At 41.4% G+C, this 16,854-nt stretch overlaps 1 protein-coding gene across 2 annotated transcripts in view; it reads left to right on the forward strand.

Moving 5' to 3' along the window:
- The window catches only part of ppp2r3a (protein phosphatase 2, regulatory subunit B'', alpha), a 65,071-nt gene that overhangs the window by 32,997 nt on the left and 15,220 nt on the right, over positions 1 to 16,854 (forward strand). For both annotated transcript variants that reach the window (XM_079261917.1, XM_079261918.1), the window contains exon 2: positions 1,829 to 5,271. In XM_079261917.1, coding sequence (XP_079118043.1) covers positions 2,578 to 5,271 — 2,694 coding nt within the window. In that variant the 5' untranslated portion in view covers positions 1,829 to 2,577. The remainder of the gene's footprint in view (positions 1 to 1,828; positions 5,272 to 16,854) is intronic.

The raw sequence follows: 16,854 nt of genomic DNA on the forward strand, positions 1-16,854 counted from the left end.
TTGCATTCCTCAATTTGTGTAAAAATAAATCAGCTGTGTGCCCATGGTGGAGAACTTTGGCAAGTTTCTGGAGTTTATTGGTCCTGAGGTTAGACTCTGCGTCAGTGGTTGTGTGGCTGTGGTGGTGATATACCACCAGTGTGAGGCACATACCAGACATGTTCACAAGTCATGTTTATGCAAATCCAAGTCAAGTCTAAAGTCATTTATAGTTGTAATGAGTGATCTGCCATGCAATGCCTGCTGTCTGCTCTGCTTGGAGCACTTTACTGTGACAAGATATTTAAAACTCACACATGCCCTTTCTCGACCAGCAGATTTAAACAGCACTGATCTTTAGCTTAAACTGAAAAATGCTTTGTCCTTTCTCTACTGGACTTTTTTTTTTTTTTGCTTTGGTACATTTGAAAATCTACATTTAAATTAATTAAAAACATTTCACTGTTTTCAGAAAGTGTCTCATTCTTTTTTTTGAAGATATTCAGTAAACATAAGTTTTACTGAGTAACCAGTGTTTTAGCTGTGTCACTAAGCTTAACAACACAAAAAAAAAACTGGGTAGGACATAGGCCAGTAGTCAGCAAAATGCGCAGGTTTGGAGCAAATATACCTGCATAGAAGCACAAAAGTAGAAATAACAGAAAGGGAGAAATACTGAGGAAGCAAGCAGAGGTACTCAATACACCATGGGAGGTTTCTCGGTAGTGTGGACTGCTGCATAACAAAAGCATGGCTTAGGGTCAAGTGAATTTGCTCAGGGTTTTTCAGCCTGTTATTAAAAATAAAGAGGGTGTCTGCCTGCAAAACTTTATTGGGAGTTGATACAGCACGAGAAGACTGATAGCTGATGCTTTCCTTTCTTCTCCAGCACAAACATGAAAGGCTGCACACAAGGAGTAAAATAATCTGTCGTTAAAAATATTCACCTATTAGATTCATATGAATCCATGGACCTTGCTCACAGGTTTTCTGTGCAGTGTTTTTACATTCTTGTCTGGCTCTTTGGTTTTGATTATGTGTCATGTTACGGGTATTTATATAATGCTTGACTTCCTTTACTACCCCGAGTTGCATATCCATAGATAACATCAGTTTAGAGATTTTTGTAAATATCTAATTAATCAGTGGGTCAAGAGGTCAAATTTCACTGCCCATAAGGATTGTTGTATGTTTATTTTGGTCTTAAAGAGGCTTAAATGATTTCTTTTACATACTTTGAGGTCAGAACCGCAGTTGTTGTCAGCAGGAGTATCATGCAAAACTTTATGAAAAGCTTTTAAGCAGAAAGTAAACTACTGACAATAATTTATGGAGATCATAAAGAATAATAAACATTTTTTATGTTGTTGTGTCTTTAATTAGCTAAAGCTTGATTTATACCTTTGCATAGAATCACATTAGTCGTTTTGGGCAAACCATAGATTATTCTATGGAACCTGACCTTCACATTCTCAGACATGTATGCCCATGAAACTGTGACGCATACTGGCTTGCGTGCAGAGAAAGCTTCCATCAAACAACATGTAAAAATTGTAATTATGTCTGGCTTGCTCAAACTGCAAATCAAACTGCCAATAATGCCAATTTTTGTAAATGTGATCTTGTTTTCATAGGTCAGCCAATATAGTATGGTTTTTGTTTTGGTTTTGTCTGTACACCTTTTTGCGCTTAAAATGTGCAAGGGGTTAGCGATGTGCAAATTTTACACCATACAGATTTACATAGTAAAAAATATCAGCTATTATATCAGTTAACTGATAGACACATGATGCATGCTGTCTTATTAACCTATTTTCTCTTTCTGTTGCTTATTTTTCTCGGTTGACAGGTTGTTTCCTGTTTGAATCACACACTCCTTCTGACACACGGCTAACGGCATGAGACGGAAGGGGTGAGAGAGCGTACAAGACCAAGAGGAGGACGCACACTCACCAAGGGAAGAACACATTCTGTGGCGGTCCCCTGCTATTTTGCAGCTGTGTCGGAGCTAGTGAATGTTCTACAGCTTTGCAAGTAAAAGGGGGTTCTTCCTACGTGTCATTGCACAGTGAATGAGTCCAGACCAGAGCAATGTAAAGCCTACATTGGCCTCAGATAAGGCCCCTGGGGCTGTTTTGTGGAGTTATTTGTGATCCCTCCTGCTGGGTCTTCTGCTGTCACCATCCTCCATGGCTGTCATTAGTGGCTAATGAGCTGCTGCTAAAAAGGAAGGGGAGAAGGTGCCCATGGAGAGAGGTGGAACTGTACAGCTGTTTTAAAGAGGCCCAGGAAATTCAGACAAGGAATACCTTGCCACTTCGAGTGCTTTGAAAGCATGACGAGTTGGGAACTTTGGAATTTGTTGTTGCTCCGTTTTCCTTTTAGTTGCCAGTTGCACTTTTTTTGATTGTGTCAATTTTATGTCAATTTTATGTCTGTGAAAATTGTCACCAAAAAGACATATTTCAGCAAGATGACTCAGTATTTGAACACACACTTGAGATTTTTACACAAGTGAAAAAACATTAAACTGAGAATAATTTTTCGTTTTTAAATATTTTTTTTATCCTTCCTATGACCTGAGGAGAATCTGTCACCATGGCGGCAGCCTATCGTGTAGTCGTTAGCAGTGTCAGCTGCTACAACAGTGTAGTGGTGGACCGACGTACCCACTCTCATGCTGTGCACTACTGCTCAGGGCCATGTGGGGCACTGTCCCAAGGCCTAGACTGTACTATTGCGCATCGTGGCACTTGCTCTGAGCTCCTTGTTGCTCCTGACCCTTCATATAATGACTTCAACAGCTCACTAATACACCCTCGTAACATGATCACGAAGCAACTTCCTCAACATGGTAAACTTTGTGTTTCCATTGATACTACTCATAATGGTGGTATTGAGAGGGCGGGCAGCAGTGGTAATTTGTCTTTAGGAGAAGACAGCCCCACATGGCGTGGTAAAAAGACCCCCAGTGGCGGAGGATCGACTGGGAACTTGAGCTCTTTTGGCAGCTTGAAGGACATTACTGAAGAGGCCATAAACCTGGCCAGCGGTAAGCTCAAAGAATTTTCTTTTGACAAGCTCCGCCTCTCCTCCTCTAGCCACGTCACCCTCCGTAAAGGTCGAAAAGTTCGGCCTGACTCTTTTAGCCGTCGCTCCACTGACCTGGAGATCATCTATGGCCACTTCAGCTCCAACCTCACAACAAACACACCAAATATTACAATGACAAATGGCATGAATTCTTCCAATGATGAGAACCTGCCACCGTTTGTGTTGGCTAAAGGAACAGGAACCGAGGAGACAAAAGTGAAGGGCAGCTCAGGCACGTTGTCAGCCGTCACCAAAATAGGTGGCGGCTCAACAAGTAGCCTCACAAGTATTATGTCATTGGACCAGAGTTTGAACACAGTGGCCTCCTTGTACCGCAGCACGCTAGGAGAGGAGAACCTAATTGCCCGTCTTCTGGAGAAGACGCGAGCAGAGGCTGCCACTGGGGGAGCAGGCGGGGAGGACATTCGTGCCTGCCTCGACATCCTACTTAAATGTTCTGAAGATCTAAAGAAATGCACTGACATCATCAAGCAGTGCATTAGACGTAAAGCTGGTGGGGGGTCAGAAGATGGAGGAGCAAATCCTGACAGTGTTTATCGAGCTCTGATGACCCGCCTGAGCTCATATCTGAAGCGACTTCCTTTAGAGCTGGAAGGGATTGGAAGTTTAGGAGGGAGTGGACAGAGCGGTCAAGGAACACCTGGAAGTGGGCATAGTGATCTGGCTGAACTGGTAAACACTCTTCACTCACTTCAACAGGGACCTTTCTCTCCAATATTTGGCAATGAGCAGCCTCCTCGTTATGAAGATGTGGTGCAGTCACCCCCAATCCCAACGACTGTTGCACTTCCTGTATCTTCAACTCCGTCCTCTGTTTCATCTTCCACGTCTTTGAAATCAGATTCCATCCATGCCAAACCAGTCCAGAGCTCAGCCCAGTCAAAAGCTACCCCACTTACCAATGGACTACTGCATCCACAAACTCTATCGCCACCATCCATCACATGCTCTCCTTCTAGTTCTTCTCCAACACACTCTGCCTCTCCTCTTCGTACCTCTCCAACACCACCATACATTCACACTCCTCCAGCATCCCCTATGGAAGTGCTTTACATAGAGGAAGAGGAAGCAGATATGGGAAAGACTCCAGAGCGCATCAACAATTTCCAAAACAAAAATGGGAATTTGTTGGTGCAGCATCTGCACCAGCCTCCCACACATCCTAACTCTTCAAGTAATTTGCCAGCCAGCTCTGGCTCCATCCCTACTTGGCCTCTGCCTGCTTCTTTAACAATCTCAACACCCAAAGTCACTTCTCACAGAAATGATGACATTGACAAGCTACTGATGGATTTGGAGAATCTGTCTCAGAGTATGAGCCACCCCAGAAATATTGAGCCCCCACTTCCAGCTAAGACCAGGAAGAGAGAGTGTGCCCAGAGGGTCCCCTCTAATGAGCCTTTCATTCAACCCAACATGGCCCAGTTTCAAGTCCAAAAACCAGGCAGCCACCAAACTATGAATGGTCTTAGTTCCATGGTGCCCCAGAGTCTCACTCCTGCCCAGGGAGAGAGTGCTGCTGAACCAGTGGCTGGGGAAGAGGAGGAAGATGGGGCACTATTGTTAAGAATTCTTGAGAGCATTGAGAGTTTTGCCCAAGAGCTGGTTGATTCTGGGGCAGGGAGTACAGGGAGTGCTGAGAGGAAATGTGGAAAGGAGCAGGAGGTGATGAGACTCCTGCAAGATACACTGGCCACTGCTGGCAGGGCTGATACACTTGTGGAGAACACAAATCCACCGGCCATTTCCACTGCTCCATCCGGACACACTGATATTGTCTTGGCTATGCAAACGAAACACACCCAGGCAAATACGCCAGCAGTTCCACCTGCACCAACACCCATACCTACAGTATCTGAAGTTGAGAGTGATTCTGCTGCAGTCAAATCTCCTTCTAAACCTACATCTGATGCTGAACTGTTGCCTACACACATAGTAGGTCTAGCTAAAACTTCAGAAGTCTCTACAAGTGAGGTTGATACAGAATCCATCCCTGCACCTGAAGCTCCTGCAAGTTTGCATTCTTCCACCAGCACAGATGAACCTACACCTGTGGTCTCCCCTGAAACTCCCGCTGCAGAAGCCACAAGAAAAGCTGCAGTAGAAGTTAGTGAACCGGCTACTGTGAAAGACGCTGGTTCAGCCCTTCTCATCCAGCAGACTCCAGAAGTGATCAGGGTAAGTGATACACACTTACAAATACGCAAACAAATGAGCAATTAGAGATAGGAACAGACATTTACTAAATAAACTCTATGGCTGTGCAGTGTTTGAGCTTCATGATAACCCTTCTATTCACTCAGTGACGGAATTGCAATTCAATGCTTTCCATTAAAAACTGTTGATAGGAAATAACAGTGTAGGTATTTCAGGGCTGCTGTCATTTCTCTCACTGACACAGAAATACACTACATTTAGAAAGATAAAGTCACTACAGGGGTGGATTGTGCAGAGCTGCTGCAAACTGTTGCCAGGACACCCGAGTGCATTCATGTTTTCATGTTAAGGGGAGCTGCGCATAAGAAGCCTTGGCCTTTATGTCAAATGCTGAGAAAAAAATGATATTTTAAATCACTGGATGTGAAAAGTGTATGCATTATACAGCAATATACAACTTCATTAACAATATTTGACTCATAGAAGTCAGTTTGATCGCTAGCCCTGATTGTTTTCATCATGACATTAAAAAAAGGCAAGAAATTCATTGCAACTGTCAGGGCGGATGCTGATATAACTGATAGGCTGTGATGATTAGTGTAATTAAGTGTGATGAACATGTTGATGCAGTTTTCTTTTATTGGCTTGAATTGAAAAGGTTGAGGCTGTAAATCATGGAACATAAGAGCTCACTGTGTTAGGAGTGGCTCTTTGTTGACTATTCCTGGTCTCTGGCTTGTGTTTTGTTCTGTGAGTATGTCCATGTGAGTGTTTTACTTTCTTCTCTGGAGAATATATAAAGGGAATTTTAGGTTGTGAAGGAGGGAGAGAGAAAGGAAATTGGAGAATGTTTTTTTTTTTTTCTTTTTTGAATTTTTTGTGTGTGTAATGTACTGACAATGCAGTGTATAATCTCAGAAAGAGATTACCTCAGCCAGTCACTGCTATGGGTGTGGGTTGAGGTGATTATACATGATAGACAAGCACACATTCCCACGAAACAAAGAATCAAATCATTTCCATTGTCAGTGTCCCAGTCATTTGATTAGACTTTTTCTGGCTTATTTTTCTGCTCTTCCTCCATTCATCCTTCTCTTCAACGCAGTCCTGCTGTTGTTTTTGTATGTTTATTTACTGCGCTGCGTAACCTTATGCCCTGCTGATATGTAGGCCACCTATTTATGAGGTAACCATGGTAGCTGCCACAGTCGGAACGGAACAGCCAGCAAACACACACATCATTACACAATCTCATTCCTCCTCCGCCGTCCGTCTGCCAGCCATCCTTCCTCTTCACTTTTTGTGTTTTAATGTTTCTGTGCTGCCAAATTTAATATATTCTTCCAGTCCATCTTCCCTTTTAAATCCAATCTCTGTTTTCTGTTGTTTTCCCTGAGTTTACTTTTGTTTATCTTTGTGTCCTGCTTTCACCTGTGGTCAAGGAGGAAGTCTGTGTTGACCATCACTTCTCTTCCTGCCCTATGATTGGTTGCGGTGATATTTTGGGAGAGTTGAATAAGAGTTGTTGCTGTGTGGAGGGCAGAGAAACCTAATGAAGGGTGCTGATTGGAGCACAGCAGGAGCAGGGAGGGAGGGTGGGGCTGTTGGCACACCAAGTGTTAATGGTATCGTTACCCCACCACCCCCTCCACCACTGCTAGAACTAGGTGTGAGGGGGACCTAAATCTGTCCACCCCTCTGTACTATGGCATCCCGCTAACAGACTCACTGTCGCCACAGTGTAAATGGACCTGCATATGTCTGTGTGTGTGTGTGTGTGTGTGTCTGTCAGGATGTCCGTGTTTCACACAAACTACATACATATCCAAGTATTTCTCTGTATGCATTTAAATATGTGTCCATGCATGTGCATATACATACAGATAAATTACAGATGAATGAGTCGCAGTAGGGGAATGTTTGTGTCTCACCAAGTGTGCGATTGTATGTGTGTGTGTTTGCTGGCCTGTGGGTAAATTGACCCAGTGCTACTGTGGGTCACAGCTGAGTTTGGGAATAGCTCCCAGACACCCAACACCAACACTGTCACTCTCGGAATTATGCTAATATTCTTCAGCGCTAACTCCGCCCCCTGCCTCAGTTACACATTAAAACTGCCATTCAAACTGTAAACAAGGTAAGCCCCCTCTGGTACAAGCAAGCAAACGCCCTTGCTGTATCACAGTGTTCTGCTTACACAGTCCACCTTGGGGTATTTGTAGTTGTGTTTAGCTTTGCACCTCTATAGCTTTGATGAGAAGTTGATCTAAGTCCTCTGGGATGTCGCCAGCCCCGATCAGTAGCATCCCCATCACTGCTTTGCAAGTGTTTATTGTTGATTCTGCTGCTGACACACTAATACAAGGCTTTCTGCACCTGTCAGAACATACCCATTAATCTCCATGGTGACAAGGATGCCAGCTGATATAAATCAGAGGCAAGGCCAAATCTGTCCGACTCAGAGCAAGAAGATGCGGCTGCAATAATACTGAGATTTGAGATGACTCTGTTAATTTGGAGTACATGGGGTCAGCGGCTTCTTTCTCTCCTTCTTTCTGTTTTTTCTTTTAGCTTAATAAGAAGACATGTATGTTTTTGTTTCATTGCAGCCAATGGTGACATGATTTACAGACACACGTGCACTGTATCCAGGCTGTATCCAGAGCTGCCAGTGTGATGGCTTAATTAACCCTCTGCTGATATGAGTGTTTTGCCAACTGCTTGGGAAGTGTTGCTGAGCTAAAATAGTGCCAGTCAGTTAAAGCTCATTTCTGGGCTTGCTGCAGGGGCCCATTCTACTGCTAGAAATGTGAAAACAGGCACACTAGACCTGTATACTTTATGTTCACTACCTGAAATGGAATCAGAGCATTGTCTGTTTAAAGATTGTTAGATTTTGGGTTTAAAATAAGTCAGAACCAAGGTAACTAATTGTGCTTAGTAGCTGCAATATGACAATTGTCTGGATAGATTGATATATTCCTCAGAAAATCTTATCAGTCTGAAGAGACCTTAGTTCAAATGTAATGAAAAAAGTCTAAATTTAGAGAGTAAGTTGGCATGTAGTTTAATGATTGAAGCTGAAATGTCAAGAAAGTCCATGTCTCAAGTCTGAATAATTTAAATCAAACGACACCAGTATTAGTACACAGAGATATATGTCTATAAAATGTCTCCAGCAAAATAAATATATTATTGTTTTTCCAAACAAATTTTAGTCAGAAATATTTCTTTTGTGCATGCTATAGAACGTAAACAGATTATTTATCAGTCTTTTTAAATGAGTACTTGATTAGTTTTGGTTAAATCTGCATGCAGTACAGATAGGATATGTCATATCAAAACATTGTAAGAAAGGTGATGTAATTGTTTTGTTTTTTTTATTTTATGAAGGTGCAGATTACAAACAGGAATGCAGTGTCTCTGAGGCAGCTGTTACCATGGCAACAGTCCCAACATGGAGTCTTAGAATGAAGCCATACAGTATTGATGATAGTGTATGATAGCTAGAGTTGCACCACTTCATCAAGTCACCTCCATATCCTATATGAATATGTACGTATTGGGAACTGGCATGCAACATGAGTTGTTAGACCAGAGGAGTTTATTTACTTTACTTTGAGTTTGTTACGGCTGCCTGCCGATTTCCTGATCTGCCTGTTAATTCTCTGATAGACTTCACTTGTGATCAATTGCTCCTGCAACTCTCTGTTTGCTGCCTCTTGGCTGGGATTGATCCTCCAGTCACACACTCATCCCCTCCCTTCTCATGAGATAATTGGAGCTCCAATCTCAGCTGATTCCACTAATGGCCGGGACTTAAAAGACACCTGGAGAAATCTTGTTGTTTATGGGTGTGATACCAGTAGTGTTACCACTATTAGGCTTTTTGTTAAGGTTAAACCAGTGTTGCTTCTGTTTTGGAAAAAACAGTTTTGTATGCCTGTTTTCCTTTTGGTTTGGCAGTTTTGAGCTGCATCCTTAACCCCAACTCATTCATTACCATGTTGCCATTTCTGGTCTGTTCTTGCCTCATCTCCCCCTTTGAACAATAAATCTATATTGGTCCATGTGTGAAGATCTTGCCACAGATCTTTCTTTTGTTCGGCTCAGATGCCCGAGCAGAGTTTGGGTTGTAACAGTTTAATATTTGTTAATTCATTTGGTTTTTTTTATTTAATTGGAAAAAAAAAGAGGTACCAGAAATATCTTACAACTTCTCTAATCCCCATTATCATGTTTTTCTCCGTTTTTTTTGCCCTGGTTTCATTACACCAACTGCCTCAAACCAAATCTAACATTTAGACTTATTCACATCTGAAATAGCAGTGTAGTATCTCCCATCTGGCCCGTCTGCTGCTTTTCCTGACCATATTTCTTCCCTCTGTAGAGGGAATTAAACTATTGACCTAAGACATAAAAATTTGCAACTTTCTTAGCTCAGGAACTGAAAGGTTTGAAGGAGCGATCAAGTGAAGGAAATAGGACAGGAGGACAGGAAAGTAAGATGAATGAGTGTCTGTGTATGACAGCAGGGGGAGAAGTTTTTTTTAAAGGGGGGGTTGTTGGCTTTGAAAAAAAAAGAAGTAATTTCAGGAATTGCAAAAGAAGAGAAATAAACGACAGGATAATGGAGATGAGTTAGACTCGGTGCAGGGGGGAGGGAGTCCATGTTGACGGGCCCTGCGGGGTACAGTTGTTGACTCTGGGTCGGCAGTGGATGACATCATTTCTCGGCTGCTTCCACAGGAAATAAGGTCACAGCAGGAACCTTGGCCAAGTGTGGAAAATCGTCCATTTCAAACTAGGTGCAAACACACAGATGAATGCATTCATTTACACACATACACACAATACACTTCCACACAAAGGGTTGTGTTGCTATGTACGTCAGGAAGTTTCCAATACAATTCAGACCATCAAGTTTAGCCTAGACAATGAAATATTCTCCACCCTGCCCTTTCATACACATGTAGAGATGACCACACGGAATACAGGGGGGGTTCATTAACTTTCACACACATGCATACACACACATTTACGTTTCTTTTAAGCCACATCATAATTCATTGCTCTCACTGCAAGCTTGGATATCATCCAGGCACAGTTTCCAGTGTGTTTGCTCTGCTGGAGTGTGTGTGTGTGTGTGTGTGTGTTTGCACAGATGCGATCATACTGAGTTTTTTTCTTTTGAAAAGTCAGTGGGAGTTACAACAGCATAACTCTTGTAGCCTCCCTCTGGGTCTCCATGGAAACCACCACAACATGTTTATATGCAGGAGGTAGGTAGTAGTTGGTGGGACTCCCCTATCCCAGAATATCAGTTGTGCAGTGGGACTGGCTGATGGGGAGTCCCTCATAGAGTCATGGCATGGCGGAGATCAGACAGAGGCTTAATGTTTTTAGGTTTTTGTGTCGATGTAAGTGTGGTCTGCTTTGTGTGAGTGAGTTTGTGTCCTTGCATGATTGTGTACTTGTCTTTATTTCCATGTGAAAGAGTTTGCCAATGTTCCAGAACATCACGGCTGGGTAGAATCATGGGTGTCGCCCACCCTACCCACACCCATCTCCTTCCAGTCTACTTATTTATCAGTGCCCCTTTGAACTCAGCCTTTTCTAATCCCCACCCAAACTGAGCCACGTGTTTCCACCAGGAAACTCCCAGAATGATATGCTCTTACCAGTCAACATGAGGGGGAGACAAGACACCTAACCTAGTAATACTAAGTTCTTATATAAATATTAAATCCAGGCCAAGATAAGGAGGAAAGGTAATAGTCAGCATCTTACCTGTAAGGCTTTAATGGGGGCAGTTCTGATGGTGTAACAAGCAGAGAGCTACCACCCTCTAGCGACTCTTAAGCCCAAATGAACACCATATTGGCCTGTTGACTGAAGTGTAGAGGATCTGTAGCTCCATCTGCAGGACAACATCTGAACTAACATGAATGTTTCAAGGTTTAATCTTAGTTGTCATATGCTTTTTCACTTTTTTACTGTTTATTTGCTAAGAGCCAATCATAGAGCTGGAGAATCTGCTCTATGAGCCAAAATTGATACAACATATTTGGTTGAAGTGATGTATTTTCAGGATGTCTTTTCAAGTTTGGTGAATTTGAAATATATTCATGGCACTGGCAATATATCCCAGCTTTGATGCAGATGCTTAAAGGCTACAGTAGCTAATAATGCTCCAAATATCTTGTGCAGAGAATGTATTTGCTCTGCTAACATACTTCTCTATCCTAAGACTTGTATTAAAAGAAGTGAATCATCTGCTAATCTCCCTGTTCACCACCAGTGCTCTTTATTAACAGCTAGTGAACAGTAGCCCCTGCTCCAGTAGTATTGCTGATAAAGGATTAGTGAGATACTGCAGCTTTGGGAAGGGTAACACTAAACCTGCCCCTGCAACAATGAGAACAAAAATAAAATGAGAGGGAAAGCTTTCAAGTCATATTGTAGTTTTTTTTTTATGTATTTGGCCTGACTGAATATCTTATAATTACATATAAGTTATGTTGAGTTAAGACTCCATCCATGTGATTCTAACGGCACCTCCTTACCAGTGCATCTGCATATTTTCATACACTTGTGAATTACATCCCATTCAATTTATATGCTTACAGAAATGAATAAATAGCTGCACATATGCCATCAACTTGAAATGTTCAGTGTTTAGCACTAGGAGCATCACAGGCTGCTTTAGTATTTTAGCATTCATGTTATTATGACAGGACAGCCTCTGCTTCCACTCACACACTTGAAGCGGCTGTGTTTTAACTGCTCCCATGTCGTCTTCCTCTGATTCGGATGTGAAGTAGACCATGGCCGGCACTGATTCACTTCATCTAGCACGGGAAGCAGTACTTGAACTCAGTTCTTTCTTCTGATTTTAGAGAGGAGGTTCCCAAGGTAACTTTATTTGTGTGTGTGTGTGTGTGTGTGTGTGTGTGTGTGTGTGTGTGTGTGTGTGTGTGTGTGTTTATGTGAATGTGTGTATTTGTCCTCCTTGAGAGGAAGTGAGACAGAGAATAAAAAAGAGAAGAGCAACAATGTGAACTGTGCTTCCCGCTCTTGGCACTGCTGCCCTGAAAGCATTCCTCCCACTGCTCTATCCAGGGAAAGGGTTATCACCATGGTGATGGCATTTGGCAGCACAAGTCTAAAGTGAGTTTGTGTATAATCACAGGGATGGGGAGGGGCAGTAGCTTGTTTCATGTGATATCAGGTTGAGGTTTAAACTTTATTTGTGTCAGTGGGAACATGGATTCGCTGAAAGTAGTAATAAAGGCATTGGATGAAAAAATAAGGCTGATATGCCTAAAAACACACCTGCTGAATCAGTATTAATAAAAACTTAAATACTTGTGTATTCTGTAACACCGGTCATCGTGTATCATCTAGTAACTAACATCAGCCTGAAACCAAATGTCCGACAAAAAAGCAGAGCAATGGATCACAAAGCATAGAACACATCGTCATCTGGGAAACATATATAGACAGTGTCATGGCATGGGGGCATGCGTGACTTTAAGTACAGCTGGTTTGTACAAATGGAAAATAACCCAAAACATCCTGTGAAAGTACCCCAGGAGTTGATGTCAACCTGATCCAGCTGCATCTCATGTGAAAGAGACTAAACTAAGGGCAAACAGAGCCACAAATAAGCAATTCAAGACAGCTGAAGTGAAGGTCTGGCAAAGCATTGCAAAGGAAGACACCCATTTTCTGCTAATGCCCACTGGTTCCAGAGTTCAACCAGTCAGGATTTTTAAATATTTATGGTTAACTTGTTGCAATCAACTTAATTAGTTCTGAATCCTTCTTCCATTTGAACTTCAGTATTTTGCATTTATAAACTCAGAGGTATTAGATGACTTAATCTTGAAGACAATGAGCCAAACATGTCCAAACGTAATTATAAATTGCATTTCCTCATATTGCAGATTGTCTTTCAGACAGCAGAAGTATTTTTTCACGTGTTTTGCATTTTTGTTTCTATGTTTCATATGTGAAGTCTGCCTGACGCCTGAAGCAGAAATAAATATGAAATCAGAGGCTATATTTACATAGATAATTTTACACACAGCCAGTTTCATGGAGCAGGTGTGTGAGTGTGGGTGTGTTTAGGAAGTTATCATGTTCACACTATTTATCTCCTGTTAGAGACAGGAAGAAACGGTTCGTGTTAAGTCAATCCATCAAGGCATACATGCACACTCTCCCAGCATCACGTTTAACAATGTGCGTGCACTAATTAAACCCTTGAGGACAACATATGTACATGTCAAGTGTCTATTTAACAGTTGGATGAGGGCAGTAGTTGTTGCTGGACAGCTGACCCTCTGTGCAACACATTGCAGGCTTATTTGATCAGTGCCGACTCGCCTGTTTCTGCAGCAGTGAGGTTGGTTTAGGTGTGTGTGCTGAGCAGTGGAAAGCACATACACATTTGTCTTGCTCATGTGCTTATTAAACTTCCATCAGCTCTTTTGCTTTATTTTCACATTCCTCTCTTGCCTTTTACTCTATTCAACATCTTGTAGCAATAATTTGGGTTAAACCTTTAACAGCTTTAGGTTTAGGACATGACCCAAACCTTAACACTTACTGCACACCTGACCATAAAATAACTTATTAACACCTTGTGTATAATTTGTCCTTTTACACAAAGATGGCAAGGCAAAGAAAGGCAAGACAAGTTTATTTGTATAGCACATTTCATGTACAAGATATTTTAAAGTGCTTTACATAAAAACATTACAGCTTACAATATGGTGCAGTGAGCATTAAAAACAAGCAAACCAATACACAAGAAAAGTTTACAAAAGTGATGAAATAAAAAATGGAGGGAATAAAAATGCTTTGAATAAAAATGACTGTGTGAGGAATTACGTCACTTTGATAAGAGGTGGCAAATAAAAAGTTTTTAATCTTGATTTAAAACAGCTGAGAATTTCAGCAGACCTGCAGTCTTTTGGGAGATTGTTCCACAAATGAGGAGCATTAAACCTGAACGATGCCTCTCCATGTTTGGTTTTTACTCTGGGAAAATAAACCTGTTCCTGATTACCTAAGATACAGTATCTGGTTAGGTTCATAGCAAACCAGAAGATTCTGAATGTTTTTGGTCCAAAACCAATCAGTGCTTTATAAACTAACAGCAGGATTTTGAAGTCAGTTCTTTGACAGACAGTAAGCCAGTGTAAAGGTCGGAGGACTGAAGTTATAGGATCCACTTTCTTGGTCTTCATGAGGTCTGGAGCAGCAGCATTCTGGACTAACTGCAGTTGTCTGATCATTTTAGGGAGACCTGTAAGGATAGCATTACAGTACTCTAGTCTATTGAAGATAATTGCATGGACAAGTTTTTCTAAATTTCGCTGAGTCATCAGTCCTTTAATCCTCGAAATGTTCTTTAAGTGAGAAGAGGCCGACTTCACAACTGTCTTAACGTGATGCTAAAGTTCAGGTCTGAGTCCATCTCTGCATCAAGATTTCTGGCTTTGTCATTAATTTTTAATGTAGCTTTCTGAAGCTGATCACTGACTTCTAATCTTTCTTTGACTCCAGAGACTATTGTTCAGTTTTGTCTTCATTTAACTGAAGGAGGTGGCACATCCAGTCTTTAATCTGGTCGATGCATTTGATCAGAGTTTGGATCAGACTATAGTCTCCTGGTGAGATGGTTATGTAGATTTGTGTGTCATCAGCATAACCATGGTTACATATTTTGTTGTTTTTCATAACTTGAGAACGTGGGAGCATGTAGATATTAAACAGCAGTGGCCCCGAGATGGAGCCTTGGGGAATGCCACAGGCAATTTTATTTTGCTCAGAATTCTTGTTTCTTATAGACACAAAGTAGTCCTTCTCCTTTAAATAAGACTCAAACCACTTAATTGCAGTGCCATCAAGTCCTATCCAGTCTTTCAGCCGGTCTGATAAGATGTTATGGTCAATGATGATGCAAACACCCCTTCTAGCAAACCTCCTCCTTATGTTCACTTAATTAAACTGAATTAATTTAAAAGTGGTACACTAAATACATAACAAAAACAATATCCTTAACCTTTTAAAATACTGCCCCTTTTGCCTGAAATGGATTTTTATGGATAAGACTTGTGAACCAGCTATGTTACTGGACTACTTTCACTGGATCTTTGCTGGCATAACAAGCCCATTATGTTGCAGAATCATCTGCTGCTGGTCTGAAACAAGCATTTAGTGAATCTAGTTATGATTGTAGCCTGGAGTGTTAAACATACCTCCAATCTCAGCTTAGCTTGGTGTGTAAAGCATGTAGGTACTTAAAAATAGGACTTAGTTAAATACTCATTTATTTTTCATGTCCTTCACATTGGACTTGCAGTGGTAACAACAGATTAAAGTACAAGGTTGTTTAGTGTCCGTTTTTTTGTTTTTTTTTCTATCACTTTTGTTACTCGGGGTACAAAAGTGACTAACGTCAGAATCAGAATCACTTTACTAAATTTGTACATACAAATAAGCAATTAGACTCTGATAAATTCCTGCTCTCAGTACAAAAGTAAAAGAAGGATTAAAGCTATTAAAAATGAGGACAAATAAAAAAATAGACACAATATAAATATGAACTTAACATTAGCCTTGTATTTACACGGAATCTAAGAGAGGTTGAGCTTGTATAGGTATATGCAATTATGTATTAGCGTGCATTATTGTTTATAAGGGTAATGGCCTGGGGAAAGAAACTCTGCATCTGGTTGTTTGTAAAGTATGTAGTCCTTTTGGGAGAGGTTTAAAAAGTCTATGTGAGGGGTCTCTAGAGGTGTCACCTGCCCGTTTCTTAAGCCTGGACATATGCAAGTCCTGTTGGTCACTTTTTTTGTAAGACTGACCTGGTAAGCCAGCTAACATTCCGGGTTGTTCATCGAAAGCATGTTCGGGAGTTGTGTACTCTGGTGACATGAAAACAACCTCTGGGACAAACTGTCCCATTAAGAAGCATAGATGCAACCAGCAGCAATGCAACAACAAGTAACATGAAGGTTTGTGAAACAATCTGCAGGACTAGTTTAGCACTTAGCGATGGTTAGCATAACTGCTTCATTGACAGAAATTTCTTGGTTCAAATATTGGCTGAAGACTTTCTGTGTGGAGTTTAAATGTTTTTCCACTGTGGATGTGGCTTTTCCACATTTTGGCTTCCTGGTTTGGCTTTTTGATGGACATTTGTTGCACAGAGCTGTACTCAGTGCTTTTACTGTTAATCTTATGAAAATGAAAGCTAAACGTCATTTGTAGCGATGGCAAGTGTTTTAAAAAAAAAGCTAGAGGAAGGTGTTAATATTTACAAGAAGGGGCAGGTTGTAGGACCAAGCGGAGGGATTTTGAGAAGGCAGGATTACACCGACTGTCAGTCAGGCAGGAAAAGAGCACGCAGCTGCCCACTGGCATCTGTTCAGGCTCCCTTTATGCACTTGCACTTAAATACACATGTACAGTATCTCTCTATACAGAGACTTATCATTTCATAAATGCAGAGCTACAGTTGGTCAGGATGTGCAGTGTATTCAGTGGACATATTGGAGGAGTTGACATGAAAGGAAGGAAGGAGAG

This window comes from Telmatherina bonti, assembly GCF_933228915.1.
Source record: "Telmatherina bonti genome assembly, chromosome: 22".
NCBI lineage: Eukaryota > Metazoa > Chordata > Actinopteri > Atheriniformes > Telmatherinidae > Telmatherina > Telmatherina bonti.